This window comes from Polypterus senegalus, chromosome 10, assembly GCF_016835505.1.
Source record: "Polypterus senegalus isolate Bchr_013 chromosome 10, ASM1683550v1, whole genome shotgun sequence".
Taxonomy (NCBI): domain Eukaryota; kingdom Metazoa; phylum Chordata; class Cladistia; order Polypteriformes; family Polypteridae; genus Polypterus; species Polypterus senegalus.
The window spans coordinates 8,811,350-8,835,751 of record NC_053163.1 but is presented as its reverse complement, the minus strand read 5'-3'; the positions used below and the strand labels follow the sequence as shown (position 1 = coordinate 8,835,751).

The window sequence follows — 24,402 nt, the reverse complement described above, 5'->3', positions numbered from 1 at the left end:
ACCTTTTTAATAGTTATGGGATGTGGAGTTTGTCTCTTTGTGGCAATGGCAGTAATAATCATGGTGATGGCATTGAAGAGTAAGTTACCAACCTGTTAGAATAATTTAAATTCTGACATTAACTAATATCCAATATTTTATGCATTGCCCATTATCAGGGTTGCTAAAGGTTTTGTTTATACAGGTTGCAATGCAAGACATCATCAGCACAACTATTTATAAGCCAGCGCTGCATGCTAAATGATGTCTGAGATGGTGGATACTCAAACAAAAACCATCTGTGTGTGATTCTTGATATATTTAGGAGTTCTGACCTTTAAATATTTATTTTTGACCTTGAGTTTTGTCTAACATTTTGGCTTTCTGTCTTCCTGGTTTTAATATTAATGTTTCTTCTTTTGGTCCTTGAAAAGCTGCGAAACTATGACCTGGAGGAATGGGTTAGAAAATTGGGTAAAGAAATGGTGTTTTAATGCTGAACTACATTAGATTTCGTCATATAGCAGGTACTGAGCATGTGATGTTTACATGCTGTAATGAGGACTTTAGCACACAGTGTTTGCTTTACTTGTGATTATTATAGATGCTCTCTGCACAAGCTATCTACTGGATATCGCTGGATGCTGTGCTTGAGGTTGTGCCAAATTACAAGCATGACTCTAACATTCAATCAAAGAGCAGATAAGGGATGGCCCTCATGAAACTTTGAGCACCACAATACAAAAACATTAGAGTGAAGCTGGTTTTGTGTTTCAATAAAAACCATCAGTGCTCTGGTAAAACAACATTTAATGGGAGAGTTTCCCCATGAAACTCTGACCACTGAGATACAATTACATTCAGGCAAAACACTGCCTGGGTGGACTAGTAGATGGCTCTTTTCTAGAGCATTGTTGTGAACATGATACCAGTATGTACCCGTTTATGCACCCCTTGTTGAAATTTGAGATTTATTGGTAAAAAAGATAATGTACAACTTTGGGACTGACTTTCAATTACAAAAGGAAACAAAAAGCCAAGCACAGAAAAAAATATAAAATGTTCATAGAATTATGAATTCTTGAGTAATGGTCACAGCCTGGAGAAGAAGTCTGTCAAAAGGCGAGTACCATCAAAAGTATTTTATTTAATCCACACCTAATAAATTCAATTAAATTTAACCAAGCAATCAAGAGTGATAATGACTTGGCCCAGGTTACAACTTCAAAACTCACCATGATGTATGTCTCCTTCTATTGAAAAGAAAGATTTCCTTTTGCTACTGGGTAAGCAGGCACTTTACAGTGTGACTGAACTTTCTTGATCAATCCACGAAGCTGTATCAAACAGAAAGATACAGCACAAATGAAGATAATGACAAGTTTGTGACCTGAGGAGCTTCAGGAAAAGATCACAGAAGCAATAAAAATCTCCCATAGTTCTTGCTCTATTGAACCAACAATTTTCTGTTTGAAATACAGCTTTCATTGACATGTACGTTGTCAGTCGTGATTTTGAGCCTTTATTCTGCATAAATCTTGAGTCTGTAATTTTTGTATGTTTATTTCAATTAGTTCATTAATTTTATTGTTATTTTGACAAAGCAATTTGAGATTTTATTTCCTTGAATGGTAACCACCATTTTGAAGTTAGCATTGAACTGCTATAATCATATTGTTTAAATTTGATATGTACATTGCCACTCATATTATGTGGAGATCATGTGGTGTGTTGTGTTGTCATGCTTCACATATTAGTGGGCTGTTTAGTCACAAATCCATTCAAACCATTCTTGTTGTTACTGGTATAGTGTATCTACATGGACTTTTCAGACTATAACTAATTTTAAACAAATTCCAAACGTGTCCCTGGCCGATTCTGTACTACATTGGCAGAACTCTCAATCAATGACATTTTTGTTAATGCTTTACAACCCCAACAAATTTGATAACTATTCAAAGAGATACTCATGGCACTACTGCTGCAAAACAAACACTGCACAAGATGAGGCTTCTTTATATCCAATTAAACATTTATTTTGTTTAAAACAATTCAAGCCTTAACATAATCTCTTTAAGTTTCTTCAGAATGCCCACTACAATTTTTAGTTGTGATAGTCAAGTCACTGAAATATCTACCCTTGTGGGACACCATTTTCCAGCACTGGCAGTAGCAGATATGAGTGGGTTGGGACTTCACAGAAGTCAGTCAGACTTTGCTTATTCAAAAGAATGCTGACCCAAACCAGATTTTTATTTTCTAGAGGAATCATGTTCACTGACATCTTTTGGTTTTCTCACAACCACTACCAAATGGTATATTTTCCATTATCTTTATTTATTTATTTTTTTTATTTCATTTAAACATTTTTAAAATTCTTCCACTGGAGCAGTAACAATAAAATGAATGTGCCTCATTATTATTGTTCATTTAAATAGCTGTGTTTATTTCTGTAAATGTTGTTATATTTTCTAGTTTTGTTTCATACTATTTAACATTTATTAGGTAACTGATGTGTTTAAATTGTTCCTGTAATAATGGCTTGAGCTACATTATTTGTATGAAAATGTGCTATATAAATAAATGTTGTTGTTGTTGTAAGAGCTGACTCCTGTGATAAAGAGTCTCTCTCATTGTGTTCTCCACTAAGCGTTGTGAGGATAGCTTCAATCTTTTTCACCAAAAGAGTTCAGAAAATGAATAAGACTACTTATTTAATACTATCTCAGAAAATTATTCACATCTGAGATGTTTTCCACCCAACTAAGCTCTGCAGCCTCCAGTTGGCATGATTCTACATCTGACACTAATGATGTACATGTAACCATTCTGCTAATTTGAGTTGCATGTTGCCGATGCATTTTAACAATCTAATCTTCTACTTCTTTTGGCTGCTCCTGTTAGGGGTTGCCACAGCTGATCATCTTCTTTCATATCTTTCTGTCCTCTGCATCTTGTTCTGTTACACCCATCACTTGCATGTCCTCTCTCACCACATCCATAAACCTTTGTTTAGGCCTTCCTCTTTTACTCTTCCCTGGCAGCTCTATCCTTAGCATCCTTCTCCCAATATACCCCTCATTTCTCCTCTGCACATGTCCAAACAACACAATCTCGCCTCTCTGACTTTGCCTCCCAACCGTCCAACTTGAGCTGACCCTCTAATGTCCTCATTTCTAATCCTATCCATCCTCGTCACACCCAATGCAAATCTTAGCATCTTTAACTCTGCCATATCCAGCTCTGTCTCCTGCTTTCTGATTAGTGCCACTGTCTCCAACTCGTATAACATAGCTGGTCTCACTACCGTCCTGTAGACCTTCCCTTTCACTCTTGTTGATACCCTTCTGTCACAAATCACTCCTGACACTCTTCTCCCCCCATTCCACCCTGCCTGCACTCTCTTTTTCACTTCTCTTCCACACTCCCCATTACTCTGTACTGTTGATCCCAGGTATTTAAACTCATCCACCTTCGCCAACTCTGCACCCTGCATCCTCACCATTCCACTGACCTCCCTCTTATTTACACACATGTATTCTGTGTTGTTCTTACTGACCTTCATTCTTCTCCTCTTTAGAGCATATCTCCCCCTCTCCAGGGTCTCCTCAATCTGTTCCCTACTATCACTACAGATCACAATGTCATCAGCAAACATCATAGTCCACGTGGACTCCTGTCTAATCTCGTCTGTCAACCTGTCCATCACCATTGCAAATAAGAAAGGACTCAGAGCTGATCCCTGATGTAATTCCACCTCCAACTTGAATGCATACATCACTCCTACTGCAGACCTCACCACTGTCACAGTTCCCTTGTACATATCCTGTACAACTTTTACGTACTTCTCTGCCACTCCTGACTTCCTCATACAATACCACAGATCCTCTTGAGGCACCCTGTCATATGCTTTCTCCAGGTCCACAAAGACACAATACAACTTCTTCTGGCCTTCTCTAAACTTCTCCATCAACATCCTCAGACCAAACATTGCATCTGTGGTGCTCTTTCTTGGCATGAAACCATACTGCTGCTCACTTCTTAACGTAGCTTCCACTAATCTTTTCCATAACTTCATGCTGTGGCTCATCAATTTTATTCCCCTGTAGTTACTGCAGTCCTGCACATCCCCATTATTCTTAAATTTTGGCAGCAGTACACTTCTTCTCCACTCCTCAGGCATCCTCTCACTTTCCAAGATTCCATTAAACAATCTGGTTAAAAACTCCACTGCCATCTCTCCTAAACACCTCCATGCTTCCATAGGTATGTCATCTGGACCAACGGCCTTTCCATTTTTCATCCTCTTCATAGCTGTCCTTACTTCCTCCTTGCTAATCCATTGCACTTCCTGGTTGACTCTCTCCCCATCATCAAACCTTCTCTCTCTTTCACTCTCTTCATTCATCAGCCTTTCAAAGTACTCTTTTGATCTGCAGAGCACACTCTCCTTTCTTGTGAGTATGTTTCCATCTTTATCCTTTATCACCCTAACCTGCTCCACATCTTTTCCAGCTTGGTCCCTCTGTCTAGCAAATCGGTACAGGTCCTTTTCTCCCTCTTTCGTGTCCAACCTCTCATACAACTCACCATACACTTTTTTCTTTTCTTTTTTCTTTTTCTTTTTTGCCTTATCTCCTTGTACTCCTGTTTACTTTCTGCATCTCTTTGACCATCCCACTTCTTCTTTGTCAACCTCTTCCTCTGTATACTCTCCTGCATTACCTCATTCCACCACCAGGTTTCCTTTTCCTCCTTCCTCTGTCCAGATGTCATGCCAAGCACCCTTCTTGCTGATACCCTTAGTACATCTGCTGTAGTTTCCCACCTGTCTGGTAACTCTTAACTGCCACCCAGTGCCTGTCTCAACTTCTCCCTAAACCAACCTTGCAGACTTTCTTTTTCAACTTCCACCAGTTGATCCTGGGCTCTGCCCTCACTCTCTTCCTCTTCTTGACCTCCTACATCATCATACAGACCACCATCCTATGCTGCTGAACACCACTTTCCCCTGCCACTACTTTGCAGTGTCCAATCTGCTTTAGACTGACCTTCCAAGATATAATCCTTCTGTCTGCAACTACCTCCACTCTTGTGCATCACCCTATGTTCCTCCCTCTTCTTAAAATACATATTCACCACAGCCATGTCCACTGACCTTCTGCATTCCTTTTCCTGATACCATACCTACCCACCATCCCCTCATCTCCTCTGTTCCCTTCACCAACATGTCCATTGAAATCCGCTCTAATCACCAGTTTCTGTCTCTTGGGTACATTCTCCACCATTCCATCCAACTCACTCCAGAAACCTTCTTTCTCATCCATTGTACACCCAACTTGCGGGGTATATGCACTAACAACATTCATCATCACACCTCCAATTTCCAGCTTCATAATCATTACTCTGCCTGACACTCTTTTCACCTCCAAATCACTCTTGACATACTATTCCTTCAGAATAACTCCTACCCCAATTCTCCTCCCATCCACATCATGATAGAACAATTTGAATTCACCTCCAATCCACCTGGCCTTACTCCCCTTCCATTTATTCTCTTGCATGCACAATATATCAACCTTTCTTCTCTCCACCATATCAGCTAACTCAATTTCACTCTTTTTACCTTCCTCCTGTCCTGGTGCCTCCAGATATGTCTCCCCCATCTTCTTCTCCTTCTTATTCTTCGGCCAACAGTAGCCCAGTTTCCACCAGCACCCTGTTGGCTTACAGTACTAGTGGGGGCCATTGTTAACCCAGGCCTGAACCATCCGGTATGGAAATCTGTATAGATGCCTGCATATTTATTTGGCAACATTTTATACCAGATGCTCTTTCTAATGCAACCCTCCCAGTTATCTGGACTTGGGACCAGCACGAAGAAACACGCTGGTTTCTGCATCCGCTGTGGCTGGATTACCAAGCTACTTTGCCACTTTTCATTTTAAAGTCATTACAACTTACAATACAGTAATACAATATTTGTGGTTTGTCTGACTGGTGCAGTTACAATCCAGTGACCTAATGCAGCAAACAATAGTAATAAACATTACATTAACAATATTCTAAATTAAAATAAATGGCATGTGTATTATTCTTACTGTTTGAATATGTGTACAGATATGCATGTATTAAAAACCTGCTTTAATTGTAGCCATATAAGCATCCAAATTCATACAAAAAAACATGTGCCAGCCATATAATCAGGGAAGACAGGTATAAAACATATCAGATATGTGAAGAAAGCTAGGTAATATCCATACAAAAGGAGGAACACTCTCATTGAATATTCTTAGAAACAAGCAGGATGGACTTGAATTCAAATTTGTGAAAGGGCAGAAGACAAAAACTAAAAAACAACAGAAAGATAAATAAACACTGTGTTCATTTCATTGAAATCCCATGTTAATATAATGCCATGTAGTGACTAGATCTTTTATATGCTTTCCAAATAATACTTCATGTCTTTGAGAAAAGCAGACTGCTCCACTAATGCCTGGAATTACTGCATAAAACTTTTTTTTTTGCTTCCTTCTGTTTGTTTTAATGTTAGAATCAGTCAAATCCTGTCCCGAAGAATGGATGCAAATGAAAGAGAACTGCTATTATATATCAACTTTAATGGCAACTTGGGAGTACAGTAATGATAACTGCTCTTCTCTAGGAGCTTCACTGACTGTGATAGAGGACCCCAAGGAACTAGTAAGTTAATACAATTGGTGCTACGTTGACAAATTGCAAGGGTAATATCACTCTACACCACCCTTGTAGTTTTGTTTTACTTTTAAAACTTGTATTCTGGTATGAACTTAATCCATTCTTACATAATGTGTGTATAACACCATGGATCTTCTGATGCTCATTTTATCAGTGGATTAATCTTCTGAGTTTATTCCTTGGTTAGGTTATTAACAAATTAAGCATGTGATCCTATTTTACAGTGTATGAGGATCATAATTGTATAATTATGTCTCATACCAAGACTGGTAATGAGCTATGTTAATGTTTTTTGTAAACCTTTTGTGACTGCAGACCCCTAAACAAATAAGTGTTGATAAATGGAACCCCTATGAAAATTAACACAAAAAAAAGCAATTACAAAATAATCAGTTATACTTAAATATTTAAAATCAAGAAAATGTTTTACAAATATATACATACATTATACAATACCTATTTGTTCAAAAACAAACAAACAAAAAAAAAAACAATATTACCTTAGTTTTTGTTTCTTTCATGTTCTGGCTGTTCTACTTTATGGTTCTTAAATATAGGGAATCTAATGGCACCTTTATTTTTTTATGAATTCTAATGTTTAGAAATATTGTTTTCTTTTAGTGTTAAGCTTTGGAATATCTGTGATACTGTTTTGTTTTTTCTGTGGGTGCTGTCATTTGGGTCATGGCTACTAGGACAAGGATTCCAGTTTCTAGGCCACACACCCCCAGGAAGTTGTATCATATGATCTTAAAAGTACAACACTGTTTAAGCCTGTCTCTCTCTCTCTCTCTGCTCTTTTTGTCCAAGATTATAGATAGATTTGAAAACCTTTTCTGTGCTTGTACTTTCTTAAAAAAACAGATGGTTTACAAATATTGCACCCTGATTTCTAACTTTGTGGCTTAGTGATTTGGCCTTGATGTACATTAGAATTGATTTTCTGGTTATAACCTTCAGTTGGTATCTTGAATATATATATATATATATATATATATATATATATATATATATATATATATATATATATATATATATACATGCGCGTAACGGTCATAATTGAATCCTACTTACATACATATATACGTCCATAGCCTGCAGCTCGGTCGCCTTGTGAGGAGGCGTTACGTCCCCCATCACCACGCCTCCCACGTAATTGACTGCCTGCCCATATAAGGCCATCCGTCGCTCCGGTCTCTTCATTCCCTTCTTTGCTTCGCCACGGTATTCACGCCTCCCTGCTGATAACTGCAGCCTTTTTATTTAATACATGGCTTCTCCGCTGTTTTATTGTTCGTTTATTACGATTATAGTTATTGTGTAGGTATTTTAGACTTAGTTTACTGTTCAGGTACCCATTTCCTTTATCGTTCCAACCGTATCCCCATTAACATGTCTATCGAGTTGATCACCATCGATCAAAGATGCTGCCGCTAAATACTCTCAGGCAAATCCACAAGTTCATAGAGACACTGTCACTAAATACTCGCAGGTAATTCCACAAGTTCATAGACACGCTGCTGCTAAATATTCGCAGACAAATCCACAAGATGATACCGGGAATGCCTGTTAAACATCATAGATTCACGAGTAGCGATTTGGGTAGTGAGCTGTCTATTGAGGTGATCACCATCCATCAAAGTACTGTCACTTACCGAGTGCTTTCCATGCCCGGAAATACCACCTACCTTTTTCATTTCCCTCTCTTCCATTCTCTGTGTTACATATTGCACTGACATATCAGGCTCAATCTTGATATCCAGAGGAACACTGTGTCTTATGTATTGAATGACTGGGACAGGTTCAAGGTGTGGACTGATGACGGTACAGGAGATAATTATACTACACAGGGGCACTATAAGAGTGAAATGCTTAAGCCCTTCACCTATGCTTCTGCCGATTGTCGCTTTCAGGTGTACCGAAATGGCCAAATATTTTACACCTTTGGAGAACCACCAGTGCCTCTTAAATATATTAGATTCACGGGTGACAATTTGAGTAGTGGATACTTTGATGTGTATGAATGTTTCAACTCTCAAAAGTTGGATACGAAGTTATCAATGAAGCCGGTTGTATGCTTAAAACGCTTGACAGATGTCGAACGCAACAAGTCCTGCAAATACTAACGTAATTGAAACAAAACATAAAACTCAAACCGATTATGACAGCAGCAATCCAAGCTGTGAGAAAACAGTAAAAAGGAGGCGTGTCAGACGTCGTGGTGCTTTTTCTGATACAGCTAGATGGAAACAACTTCGTGACGCTACCGCCAAATACCTGCAGAAAAATCCACAAGTTAATAGACATGCTGTCGCTAAATACTCGCAGGCAAACCCACAAGTTAATACCGGGAATGCCTGTTAAACATCTTAGATTCACGAGTAGCGATTTGGGTAGTGAACACTTCGATGAATGAAACCTGTTATCTTTACAATGGTTGACAAACATGGAATGTAACTTGAACACAACACATCCTCCAAATATGAACCTGATTGAAAGAAATAATGATAATCAAATCCTTAATGACAGCAACACTCATAACAGTGACAAAACAATTACATTGACAATCATGTTATGTTATTTTTAAAATGTTTCCTTTTCTTTTCCATAACTTCTTTAACACACTACTTCTCTGCTGCAAAGCGTGGGTATTTTGCTAGTATATATATATATATATATATATATATATATATATATATATATATATATATATATATATATATAATTACAAAATTACAATAAAAGGGAAAAAGTTGCCAAGACTGCGGTGGGCTGGCGCCCTGCCCGGGGTTTGTTTCCTGCCTTGTGCCATGTGTTGGCTGGGATTGGCTCCAGCACACCCCCGTGACCCTGTAGTTAGGATATAGTGGGTTGGATAATGGATGGATGGATGAAGTTGCCAAGACCTAAAAAGACATTATAAACTGTGAACATATCAGCAATATTATAATAAATACTTTGAAACTGAAAGATGAACAGACTTAGTTAGTAAGATAATTAACCAATTAACTTTTGGAAACTATATGTTGAAAGGTATACCATTAAAACTCCAGCTGGAGACATACAGTACACTAAAAGGATGGTAGACTTCAGACAATTCATAGTATGATATATATAACTTGCAGTAATATAAAAGGAGACAAACTGTTTCAAAGTTTAAACATATGAAAGATTTCAGTACATCTATTATTAATAATGTAGTGAGTTTGGGAGTTGATATATAATTGTACAAATACCAGCTAGAGAAATTGTATAACTGTTTGTTTACTTGATCATATATCAGACTTTTTCCAAATTTTCTTGTGTTTGTGGGTCCATTTATGAAGGCATTTCTGGTTCGTCAGTGTAGACGTTTTCTAAGTTTCTGGATCGGCTTAAAGAGGACACCTCAGATGGAATGGAGATGGATTAATAATCATCCTTTTAACCAAAGCTGGTGAGTATTTCCCTCTTTTTTCTTTTTATTCAATGTAACATAATTAACTCTGTCATTTTTGTAATAGTTTTAGATTAAATTTGTTATATTATTACTATTTTTATTGTAGTATTAGTTTTGGTGGTGCTATTTTGTAAACAACATACACACTGCCATTTTATTAATTTTTTGCAAGGATGCCAACATTTTGTTTACTGTTGTAATGGGCTAGAAATTAGTGTTTTAAAGAAAATTACATTTCTGTGTGTTGCTCTTGGGCATAAAAACCTGTAAATAGCAAATGTAAAAGCCAATAGGTGAAATAGCAATAGACACACTTTGCTTGAGACTGGAATGATAAGTGAAAAGGAAAATGTCCTGAATAATTCTGTTACAGGTTATTGGTGATAGCTGTCTACAGGATTCAGATACTAACCTGCCTTGCAAAAGAGTCAGCTGCTTTGAAGATCAAACTGATTTGATTGATATCTCAAAAACAGACAGCAATGTGATAACAGAGCTACCTGCTTCTTTAAATAAAAGCTTGCAATTACTTGGTTTGAAAATCAACATGTTCTGGAGACATTGGTTTCTAATCAGTATATCAATCAATCAATCAATCAACATTTATTTATATAGCACATATTCATACAAAAAAAATGTAGCTCAAAGTGCTTTACAAAATGAATAGAAAAATAGAAGACACAATAAAAGATAAACATAAGTCAACATTAATTAACATAGAATAAGAGTAAGGTCCGATGGCCAGGGTGGACAGAAAAAACAAAAAACACCAAAAGCTGGAGAAAAAAATAAAATCTGTAGGGGTTCCAGACCACGAGACCGCCCAGTCCCCTCTGGGCATTCTACCTAACATAAGTCAAACAGTCCTCTTTGTATTTAGGGTTTTCATGGAAGGACTTGATGATGATGGTCACGTAGACTTCTGGCTTTCAGTCCATCAATATTTGTGCATCATGATGCTTTGAGTAGGTGGTGGTGGCGCAGTATACAGTGGTATATGTTCTTCTTGAGAGTTAGCAATAATGCTATTATTTAAATAATTATTTGTCTGCAATATAGCTAAGCAAAGGAAATTGGTATGTACCATTGTTTAATCGATTATCATCTTGATCTAGACAGAGACTGAAGCAGTTATATAGCTCTGGTAAAACATTTTCAGAGACTCCTAATTTCTGCTTGATTTTTTAATCCTTTAGGCACCATACTGCTGTAGCTACACCCTGCAGTAACAGTGGCTTGTATCTCACCCTGATTTCCGTAGGCCTGAGGCCATTAACACTATCATGAGTTAGATGGTAGTGTTTACGTTGGAATGACCACATTTTTAAAGACCCAAAGCAGGACCTTTCTTATTAAATGTTCTACCCCTTGGAGTTTCATGCATGTTTAAAGATGTATATTAATTGGGAGCTTGGGATGGTAGTTCCCCTTGAAGCTCTATATATTAAAAATGAGACATTTTTTTATTTTTCAATTGTTAAACAGGACACATTGACTTAAAATAAGACTGTATCAGAAAAATCTAGTGTATACATACTTTGACCATCTTAAATGATTTCCATGCTCCCTAACAATATAATGTAAGAGGAAGTACAGGTCAGATGACAAGAAGAAAATAAACAGTCACAAGTTGCACCTTACCTCTCCATGCCTTTTATTAGACAATTCTTTTGGCTCATGCTACTGTTTTCTTTATTATAGTGTTTTTTTTTTTTCATCTGTTATTTTTAGGACAACACCTTTATGTTTTTTCATTGGTTATAATATTTGGCTTTTATTATCCATTAAACAGACAGTTCATTTTTGATTACTTCAGTTAATTTGCAAAAATGACATCCATCCATCCATTATCCAACCCACTATATCCTAACTACTGGGTCACGGGGGTCTGCTGGAGCCAATCCCAGCCAACACAGGGTGCAAGGCAGGAAACAAACCCCAGGCCAGGTGCCAGCCCACCGCAGGGCACACACACACACACACACACACACACACACACACCAAGTACACACTAGGGACAATTTAGAATCGCCAATGCACCTAACCTGCATGTCTTTGGACTGTGGGAGGAAACCCACGCAAACACGAAGAGAACATGTAGACTCCACACAGGGAGGACCCAGGAAGTAGCAGCGCTACCACTGTGCCACCGTGCCACCCGCAAAAATGACATATAACTTAAAATTAATTGTAATCTCTCATAACAGCAACACAAAAATCAATATTTGGCATTATAGAAAAATTGTAGTTAAGAATTTCTCTTGCAAATGAAATGCAATAGACATTTCCAAAAAATGCATCCAATCTGATGTCATGATTAGGGCTGAATTTTGAGGTCTTATAGCCTTTTACTGTTATGGGAGCCATTTTTGCGTACCATTGTCAGGGTCATGTCCCGCGTTTCTAGGTGTCTGGTCTCTGGGGTTGTGACTTCAAATTAATCAGCAGATGGGATAAAAGGTTAACCTTTGCACTGAGCCTCATCCAATCTGCGGATGAAATCTTCTAAACCTTTTTGAATTCATTTTGTGTGATTATTTTTCATGTCTTGCTTGGTGTTTAACTAAAGGTGATTTTTGCCTTTTGTGTGGCTTTCGGTCACTTTGTTTAATTTTATTTTCATTTTTTTCTTTTTGCATGCATATCCCAGTTTTAACTCATGAAACTAGTTATCTGTTTTCCTGCCAGGTCAGGGCCATTGAAAGTGTTATGTTTAAAGAACCTGCTCATGTTTGTACCTGTTCTAGGATGGAATACTACAACAGACTTCATTTTGTGAATATAATATTGAGAAAAGACAGGACATAATTATATTGTTAAATTCTATATTTTTTGTTTTCATACTCATTGAAAATTAAGCTCAAAATTTAAATTTTGCACCTACAAATTCATAGCTAGCAGTTTTGTGAAGTACAGAATAAAAATAATGATTTATTTTGCTATATATATACTATAGGTGTGCTGCAAGTAAATAGAGAAAGTGTTATAACAGCATCAAAATTTCAAGTTGAATTTGTAAAATAATTTTTATGTTTATGACATCCATGAGCATGCTTTAACTGATTTAATAGACATATTTATCTCAGTTTGTGCTCAGTCTAAATGATACAGCATTGTAAAAATCAAAGAGTCTATTATTTTTTAATAAACTTACTCCAAAATCTTCTGTGGTAAAGAAAATGTTTTTTTTTAAATATAATTTGCTGATAAAATCTCAGTTTTATGTAGGCAAAATAAGTTGTCGAAGCTGTCGTATGTAAATTCTTACTTGCAGGTTCAGCAATCTTGCAGACTTGTTGAAATTATTCTCTGGTGCCATGATGAACATTTTATGGAGCACAGTCACCTGTTGAATTCATATTTTTTAGATTAATAGATATAAAGTTGAGTGTCTGTGCCGATTTGAATTAAAATTTAATTAGCATCAGCTGAACTTTACTACTAACTCCACTACTAACTACTAACTACAGGAACAAAAGGCAGTGGTATGTCTGGCGTTCAACAGCTAAAGTGGGTACATGTCACATTGAGTAGTCAGTGGGTTAGCACTTAGCACTTATGTATAGGAAGACAATGTAAGTTCCTGTTCTCCTTCTTACCCACTCACATCTGGTTATGCCACTTCTGAGTGGCATCAAGTCTCAGTCCAGACTCTCTTCATGTGGAGCTCCTGGCTGATGAAATGAGCTGCCCACCTCTATTTGAAATTCTGACTCCCTCAACGTGTTTAAGAAGGGTTTGAAGACTCTTCTGTTTGGTGAATTTCTGTTTAACTGATATTAGCTGTTAGGTTTTTTTATAACTAAGGAAGAGTAACTTGCTTGTATTTTAATCTGACCTCTTCATAGTGATGATCAATTCTATAACCTTTCTCAAACAGTCCCCCAGACCAATGTTTATTGGATTATTTTGACCTCTTTTGTAAGTCGCTTGGGTAAAAAAAATGTAAATGTAAATGTAACTTAAGGCTAAAAGGCAAATGAAGGTTTCTCACTTTAAATATAATTGAAGATCACAAAACAAATACATTAACGTATTGCTTTATTACATTATCATTGTGGCTGATGAACTATTTCCTGTGTAATGAGGTATGTCATTCTTTATCACTTATCAAGATGCAAAATTATTTCTGGCTCAGAAATTACCATGGCAATATTATGTTTAAGGTAGGAGCCAACGAGGATGAAGGACCAGAGAACTGCATGTCAGACATGCGCACACAGACAATCATCATAGTAATCACTGTTCCAGAATACATAACTAATTCAAACTGATTAAATTGCAGGTTTGTGTTTTTAGCTCTAATTGTCTTTTTATGCTATAGTAGTCATATTTAATGGTTGAAATCTATGATTACTACACAGATGAGCCTTATAAACATTCTAGAGAATCCAAGCTGGTGTTTGGTGTTGAAAGGCATATAATCAAATGAATCTCTATTTGTAAATTATCCCCCATGAATCAGCAGCACCAACTTCAACTGGGCTTGCAACTCCACCAGCAGAGTGCAGAGAAGACCGAATCAAACAGTCCGAGCTGAAGGTAACGATCATCTCAATGATTACGACAATAACTACCGCACTCAAGGTGGCGGGCATAAATGAGATAAAGAGTAATATATAAAGATGGTTACAAAGGATATAAAGAAAGGTATAAAGGACTTAAACATGATAAATGAGAAACTGCTTCAGGTTATTAAAGACCAACAGAGACATTTAAGTAATTGTTTTGGGGAAACCTTTAAAGGCATGCTAGAAAAAATTGAGGGAAAAAAACAGGAAAATACAAGTAAGGTTGAGAATAAAATTATTGAAATAGTTGAACAATTGGCATCTGCCGCTGATGGAAAACCAAGGCTGCACAATCCAAATGCAAAGTATTGGAGAGAGACTAGCTGTGCTGAAAGATGGTTTCAGAAGGAATAAAATCAGAAGCAAAGGGCCCCCTGAAAACCGCAAAAGTCCAAACCCAGTGAAATTCTTAGCTGAACCATTCTCTAAAATAATTGGAGAGGACATTGAAACAGATACTGAGATATGAGACAGCTTACCGTATACGTGGATTGAAAACCTCAAAACCATAGAAGCCTTATTTGTTTCGACAAAATACAGTCTAAAGTAAACAAGAGATTACTTGACCGAAACAAGAGATCTCATTTTAAAATAACTGCATTTGTATTTTCTCTTATTTCTCACCTTCAACAGCTGCTAGATGTTCCACATTTTACAGCATTAAACAGTGCTTATGAAAAGCTATAATAAGATGCAGCCTCTTGTATCCAGCTAAATTGAGAGTAAATATTCAAGGCAAGTTCTACATTTTAGTTCTCCCGATGAAGCAGGAAAAAAAGGGCTAAGAAAACTAATCACAACAGTCTTTGAAATACATTCACGAGTCACATTGTCTCCTGGCAATGCAAAGAAAATTCTACCTGTAATTTGATCCATTCCCAATGAGACTTTTGTTGTAATTATACATTCTATTTCATTCTTGACCACTTGGACGTTTTAATTATAATTATAATATCACACTCTCTTCCACTGAATATATGCTCATTTGGGTTACCATAAATAACTAGTCTTTTTTTTTTTTAAATATCTCTACTTTAATCTTCTCTACACCGCTGCTGGGGGACTTGTTTTGTTTTGGACATGCTCTGTCACTAGACATGTTAGAGGATTGGGACTTTGTGAAGTGTGCTCTAGCCTCACTTGGGGAGGCAAAATGGGGACTGGAATGGGGGAGAAAGAAAGAAAGCTATTTCTAAGCAATCCTTTTTATTCCCACAATTGTGTCAACACAGAAACAGACTTCATAGCCATAACGTCTGGCAAAATTGAAAATTAAGGTTAAAGCTATCATATGTAATAATGTACTACCCTAACTTTAGACTATAAAATGAGAAGCAACAGTGAATTTTGTGAGCTGGAATGTCAAAGGTCTCAATCATGAATTAAAGAGATACTTTCCATTCTCTCACCTAACAGGTCTAAACGCCAAGATAGTATTTTTACAGGAGACTCACTTAATAAGAAAAGACCAGTTTTTGGTTGCATAGAGATTGGACATGTCAAATATTCTACTCCAGCTATTAAAGGAAAACAAGAGGTGTGGGAATCTTAATACATAGAACAATTTTATTTGTAGGATCAGATGTAGTATCTGATCCTGAAGGCCGATATGTGATGATGACGGGTATTTTATTTAATAATAAAGTGATTTTGACAAATACCTACGCACCCAATAAGGATGATAAAAGACTTCATCTAAAACATGTCTGCATCCATCCCTAATGTGAACACTCATAAAATAACAATGGCCGGAGGCTTTAATTGTGTTTTAAATCCAGACTTGGATAGGTCTTCAGCTAGGGTGGCGATAACATTTAACACTGCAAAACAATTACACAGTTTATAATCAATGATAACTTATCAGATCCAAGTAGATTTCAAAATCCAAACTTAAGAGCATATTCCTTCTTCTTTCCATTACATCACTGTTACTCAAGAATTGATTATTTATTTGTAGATAACTTTTTGTCCACGATCAAGTCTTCCAAGTACAATGCTATTCTTATCTCTGACCATGCACTTCTGATCATGGAGCTCAAATCACTATGCCCCATATACACATCTCACAGATTGTCTCTTAACCCCTTGTTAATTTCTGATGAGATCTGTACAAGCAAATGCAGCCTCAGAGGTCTCTGCAGGAATACTCTAGGAAACTCTGAAGGCATTTTTAAGAGGAAAGATTATGTCATATCTCTCCAACAAAAATACATTTTGAAAAAAGGAAGGTGTCAGAGTTAATCAGTCAAACTACCAGAAAAGATCAAGAACACACCAGGTGCCTCATGTATAAATGGTGCGTACACACAAAAATGTTGTGTACGCCCATTTCCATGCTCACATCGCGATGTACAAAAGCTAAACTTGGCGTAAAGCCATGCACATTTTCACACCAGCTCAATCCCTTGCATACACACGTTTTCAGCTAGGTTTTGCAAACTGGCGGCACCCACAGTCACCCAGTGTTATTGTTCTTGTGTGGTTTCCCTTAATTTTTTAGATTCACATCCCTGATGCGGCTTTATCAAATACACCAAAATTACCGGTATATCGTTTATAAATTTAAGGCATCCGATTATAATCAACCTGTAGCAATGTAATGGTCCACAGAATGGCCAAGCTATTCCAAGTACCATAGCTGCTTTAGCGTTGTTACTCTCAGTGCACCACTCAGAGCATTTTACCCATCTCTATCTGAATGTGGAATCACAACTCTACAGCAGCTGATCAGAAAGAGGATTATCGGGATACAGCATCTAGCACATGCTGCTTCAGGCATGCGTACAGTCTATTTCAACCTCTCGCATACCTCAAATGCTTCAGAGCCTTTCCTGCACGAACCTCAAGATTCAAAAACAGTTTCATCCCAAGAGCTACAAACACACTGAATCAGTCCATCATATGCTCCTGATAGAACTGTTTGTACTTAGAATTACAATTACCTCACAGTAAACTTGCATTACAGTTGTGATATCTGCATTATATGTATATGCATATTGTACTTATGCTTTCATATTGTTTTATTTTCATTGTTTTTGATCGTATTATTTTTATTATTATTTATTATATTATCATTCTGCGGTGGGCTGGCGCCCTGCCTGGAGTTTGATTCCTGCCTTGCGCCCTGTGTTGGCTGGGATTGGCTCCAGCAGACCCCTGTGACCCTGTAGTTAGGATATAGCAGGTTGGATAATGGATGGATGGATTATATTATCATTTCATTAGATAATAAGTTTATGAAGGATTTGCATATTGCATCTTAATGTACCATACAATGGCAATAAAGGAATTCAATTCATTTCAATAGAAGAGAGCGCATATTCACAGATGATGACAACTGGCTTCTAAGTCGATTTAGATTTCCAAATGCTATTTTATTGGAGCTCTTGATATCATTTTTAAGATGAAATACAGAAAAGTATGTATATTACATTATACAGATAAATTATAAAGATAACAGCGATAGTGCCAAGCTGTTGCCCCATTCAGAAATTGTTCCTGCCTGGCACTGTATGCTTGCTGGGTCTAGCGTGACCCTGGATGGATAATTGAATGGAATAATTAAACATGTACTATGAAGGTATTTAAATGTTCCTTAAAAGTTTTGAAGAATTGGTGTTCTAAGCTTACAGATGGCTTAACATTAATTACAGAGCTGATTGTGTGGTGATTGCTTACTTGGAGAAAGAAAAAGAAGGACAGGAATTGGGGGTTAGTACGTTTGAAAGAGACAATACTGCTGCAATAAATTATTTAATTGAGGGTTGCGCACGGCACAGCAAGCATCTTGCGGGGGGCAAGGATAAAGTGCCCCCATGTTTAATACATGCTTTAATTCGTATCATCATTTAAATGATATCAAGTATACATCTTGGTATTTAAATTGTTCCAAGAGCTGCAATATAATGAAAGTATGTATTCTGTGTCCTGTCAGCGAAAGAAAAATCCTGTTTAAAAAGCATGAAGTGATTTACACACATAGAATACATACTGTAGAAGAGCACATAGAACATGAAGCATTTAACATGCAATGTTTAGTTATGATGGGATTTGAGAAACTCTTGAGATTAAATGATTTTAAGATTAAGTTTATGATGTTCTAATTTAATGACAAAATAAACTACATGATTAAAGTGGAAATTTAGAGATTGAAGTTGAGATTTCTAGTTTTTTTTCCATTGTGTCCTTATTTTTTTTTCTTTTCTCTCAGCCCTAATAAGTTCCATATGACACTCAGACCAGGGGGCTACGGCTTGCCTTTTCATAGCGGCTTTGATATTGGAACACATCTTTTTTATTTCGGGCACTGTGTGACTTTATGAACTTGAGCTTTCAATCGACTTCCTTTTGTTGTTTATACGATGGCTTAAACCAACAAACAATACCATACAGTGCATCCGGAAATTATTCACAGCGCATCACTTTTTCTACATTTTATTATGTTACAGCCTTATTCCAAAATGGATTAAACTCATTTTTTTCCTCAGAATTCTACACACAACACCCCATAATGACAACGTGAAAAAACGTTTACTTGAGATTTTTGCAAATTTATTAAAAATAAAAACTGAGAAATCCCATGTACATAAGTATTCACAGCCTTTGCTCAATACTTTGTCGATGCACCTTTGGCAGTAATTCCAGCCTCAAGTCTTTTTGAATATGATGCCACAAGCTTGGCACACCTATCCTTGGCCAGTTTCACCCATTCCTCTTTGCAGCACCTCTCAAGCTCTATCAGGTTGGATGGAAAGTGTCGGTGCACAGCCATTTTAAGATCTCTCCAGAGATGTTCAATCAGATTCAAGTCTGGGCTCTGGCTGGGCCACTCAATGACATTCACAGAGCTGTCCTAAAGCCACTCCTTTGATATCTGGGCTGTGTGCTTAGGGTCGTTGTCCTACTGAAAGATGAACCGTCGCCCCAGTCTGAGGTCAAGAGCGCTCTGGAGCAGGTTTTCATCCAGGATGTTTCTGTACATTACTGCAGTCATCTTTCCCTTTATCCTGACTAGTCTCCCAGTTCCTGCCGCTGAAAAACATCCCCACAGCATGATGCTGCCACCACCATGCTTCACTGTAGGGATGGTATTGGCCTAGTGATGAGCGGTGCCTGGTTTCCTCCAAACGTGACGACTTGCATTCACACCAAAGAGTTCAATCTTTGTCTCATCAGACCAGAGAATTTTGTTTCTCATGGTCTGAGAGTCCTTCAGGTGCCTTTTGACAAACTCCAGGCAGGCTGCCATGTGCCTTTTACTAAGGAGTGGCTTCCGTCTGTCCACTCTACCATACAGGCCTGATTGGTGGATTGCTGCAGAGATGGTTGTCCTTCTGGAAGGTTCTTCTCTCTCCACAGAGGACCTCTGGAAGTCTGACAGAGTGACCATCGGGTTCTTGGTCACCTCCCTGACTAAGGCCCTACTCCTTCGATTGCTCTGTTCAGATGGCCGGCCAGCAATAGGAAGAGTCCTGGTGGTTTCGAACTTCTTCCACTTATGGATGATGGAGGCCACTGTGCTCATTGGGACCTTCAAAGCAGCAGAAATTTTTCTGTAACCTTCCCCAGATTTGTGCCTTGAGACAATCTTGTCTCGGAGGTCTACAGACAGTTCCTTTGACTTCATGCTTGGTTTGTGCTCTGACATGAACTGTCAACTGTGGGACCTTCTATAGACAGGTGTGTGCCTTTCTAAATCATGTCACATCAACTGAATTTACCACAGGTGGACTCCAATGAAGCTGCAGAAACATCTCAAGGATGATCAGGGGAGACAGGATGCACCTGAGCTCAATTTAGAGCTTCATGGCAAAGGCTGTAAATACTTATGTACGTGTGATTTCTCAATTTTTTTTATTTTTAATAAATTTGCAAAAACCTCAAGTAAACATTTTTCACATTGTCATTATGGGGTGTTGTGTGTAGAATTCTGAGGATAAAAATGAATTTAATCCATTTTGGAATAAGGCTGTAACATAACAAAATGTAGAAAATGTGATCCGCTGTGAATGCTTTCCGGATGCACTGTATGTTTTTCATTGCCTCCACTTGGCATTCACTGAAATTCTTCTTTTTTCTCGTGTTTTTGCTATTGTCTTTTCAGAGAATGCTGAACATAAGGGAATATTTATATTGATTTGCATATTCAAATAGGCGTAATTATGGGAGAAGTCTGGGAGGGACTGCAGTCACGTGCACGAGTGTTACATTTCACTCTGACCAGGATTTATATTGCGGACGTTGGCTTACACACGGTTTTGTGCATCTGATTTTTTGTCCGTATGCCATGTTTTAGTGTGAACTGTACTTATGGCGTTACACATGAGGTCCCAGGTCTCCAAATGAAGCACTTTATAGGAAAAGATAGGCTGTGCAATCAGAATTCAACCTCTTTGACAACAAATTAAACAGAACAGCTCATCTTTAAATTGAGACATCATTACTATGAACATGGAGAAAAGGCTAACAAATGAATCTCCATAATTCTCCATCATGATGATCATATCTTAATTTGGATAGAAAGTATATTCAGTAATAAAGCTTTCTTATTATTTTCCAGGCGTAGTTTGGATGCCACAACAGAAGGCGACTGTGTCAGTGTTTCCCAAGAGACTCTCCAAACTCAGAATTGTAGCACACTGCAACTGTGGATTTGTAAACGGGTAGTGGGACCATAGAGATTACATATAAATGTATTTTAAACTAACAATGAAAAAAAAATACCATCTGTTCTGTGCAATCTATATTTTTAGAATATGTTTTTCTTGTTTTATGTTTTACTTTGATTGTACAGCTTTGTCAATTACTGCAATAGCCATTAAATGATGCAAATGTGCTTGAGTGCTTTACCCAAAAAATAGTGTAATAAAGACTGGTGGCCATTTTGTCTGTGAACAGGTGTTTAAAGGGTATGGTGTTGTAAGTAAAAAGCTGTTTGAAAAGGAACATTTATTACAACACATGGAACCATAGGATCTTCCACATTGTTGGAAGCAGAACAATCAGGAAAGGGAAAAATGCTTTGTAATTTAAATTCAAAATGCCATTTTATTGAAATTTGTCTTGAAAATGTCTTTTTTTCAAGAGTGCTTGCTATAGGAACATTTGTTATTATAATTGCATGGTTTTATAGTGAGGTGGAAATATTTATTAATCATTTAACCTTATTAGAAAATTGATTTTGATTAGTTTATGACTTATGATATATTCAGTGGATTCAGAAAGCATTCATTTTTTGCACATTTTATTTTGCTGTAGATTTAATTTTAAATGGATTAATAAACACAAATTTATCTATACTCAATAACTCCTAATGACAAAGTGCAAACATGGTTTGATCCCCTTGTGCCCCCCTATACCTCACCAGAGTTAGACTGTGGAGGTCCACAGAGAGGTCCTCAGACTTCATGGCTTGTTTTGTGTTCTGACATGCAGTGTGGATTGTGGGACCTTCTATACACAGGTGCACATGTGCCAATCCAATCCACAGGTGGACTCCAGTCAAAAATATGGAAATCTTTACATGGGAAAACTATGCTTTTTGGATACTTTTCTAAAAATAAAAACTTGTCAATTTTTGCTGTTCCTTTCTATTCAGTTTTCTTGTTTGTATTCACTGGCACTTTTACCAAGCTACTGTTTTTGATCATGTAACACCCAAACCAAATACTAAAGGATTGATTGACTACTGATGGAGCAACAGGCCATTTTACTTTACACCTCAGCATACAGTTTATGATACTACCTGATGCCAAAGAGATGACCAGCTGATGTACATCTACCAACATTTGACTCTGCTTCTTCCAAAAAGGATACCCAGACATTAATTTTCTTTGTTAATTATGTTTACTGGATTTTTTTCTTTTTTTTCACTCCACCTAATAATCACATCATGTTACAAGGACTTGGATTACCTCTTAGATAACAACATTGACCTTTGCAGGATTGCATTTTTAACTTCATACACACATGTTTAAGAATGTAAATGGTGAATGGTAATAACTTTGCTGTTGTCATGTTATATCTGGAATTTAGTTTAAGTGCTCTGAGCCTGTAGTCTCTGAAGGGCTGTGTTTAAGGGTGCATTGAATTTTATCCCAGTTGCTATCAAAACGTTAAAGCTTCTTGCTATAATAACTAATATGCTGTTTTGTGCGCTGGGGGTCTCCAGCTGTGATGTCACTGACATTACTGGGGCATGATTGTCCTTCTACAAGAGGAGTGGCCATGCATGTGATCTCCATCGCTAACTCAAATGCCTTCACTCTCTCCTGGGGTAGAAATAAAATATCTTAATTAAGAAAGAAATGTATCCTCTAACAGGACAAGTCTGATAACCTTTAATCTGTAATCAGGCAGGAGAGCAGCTTGTCCATCTGCATCATTTATTTTCATCTGCAGCACCGGGCTGAGGAAGGAGCATCTCTCACAGCAGTCTGTTACAGCATGATGAGAATGGGCAGAGAAACAAAGGATACAGGCTCATTTTATAAAGTATAGAATTACATAACATTGTCAATCAAAGCATGCATTGAGTCTGGTTGATTCATTTGTTTACACATCAGAAAACGTATGAAAAATAAAACTTAAGAAAAATAAAGTCTAGTTTTATTGTACTCTTGTTTGTCTTATATAGGTTTAGCTGTTATCCTTGAACTTTCTGTGTGTATAACAACTATCCAATCTTGTTTACAGGACATCTGATCTCATCTTTCAATACAGTTTGTGTATTACATCTTTGTATCTGTTGTTCACTTGATCTTTATCTGGTTTCTTGATATGTCTAAACAGATTTCTGACAAGTATTATCCCTTTATGCTATTTCTTTAAGATGAATGCTTTGTTACCCTAAAAATATTCTCTCTTACTCCATTCCCATCTGAAGTTTAAAAATTGTTCAGATTGACATGAAACTGAAGGTTTAAATTCTTACTGAGGGCATATAACAGACACCCTGTGTATTGGTAAGGTTCGCACCTGCCCACACTGTGGCCGTTTTGTAGTTTGGGATCAGATCTGAGAGAAGTCAGATATTTCCAAAACAAAAGTGAGTTTTATTTACAGCCACTGCAAAACGACAAAAATTATGTCCCAATCAAAAGTAGTGAGACATATATACAGTGAAGTTTCTAGACCCCAAAAAAATGAAAAATAAATACAAAAATGTACATACACAAACTGTAGTCTTCCTAAAAAAAGAAAATGTGCTCAGGAACAAGCTACATAAAACGAAGACCAAAGAATACACAAGACAAAAATTACAAGATAAAAAATGGTATATACAAGGCAAAAGAAAGTGCACCACAAACCCAAAATCTATATAAATACCTCCACCCAAAATCAAACTACAACTGGGAGATATTAATAATAATAATAAAAAAAATATTTACAAAATAAGGCGCGAGGCGCTGTTTGGTATAATAAACGAATGAGCCGAGCCGAGCCATGCCATGCCATGCCATGCCATTATCAACACCACATTGAGTGAAAAGACAACTATTTGTGCTTCTTTATAGTCGGGGAACAAAGTCTTTAGCCAATTCCGCGACATGTTGCTCCCTTTCACCAATTGCGACTGACGCAGGAGCTCCTCTCAACCTTTGCAAGGCTTGTATTAAATAGTGCTAGCGGCCTCGCGTGCACGCGAGCGAGTACGAGCGCGAACTTGAGCGCATCCTGATGCGCACTACAAAGGTA

At 37.3% G+C, this 24,402-nt stretch overlaps 1 protein-coding gene across 1 annotated transcript; it reads left to right on the top strand.

Annotated features, from left to right (window-relative positions):
- Window positions 1–21,383, top strand: LOC120536368 (killer cell lectin-like receptor subfamily B member 1B allele A). Its single transcript, XM_039764692.1, has 4 exons — window positions 1–79; window positions 6,533–6,681; window positions 10,023–10,132; window positions 21,266–21,383. Exons 1-4 carry the CDS (start codon window positions 16–18, stop codon window positions 21,381–21,383), a joined length of 441 nt encoding a protein of 146 aa, XP_039620626.1. The 5' UTR covers window positions 1–15.
- Window positions 21,384–24,402: the final 3,019 nt, after the last annotated feature.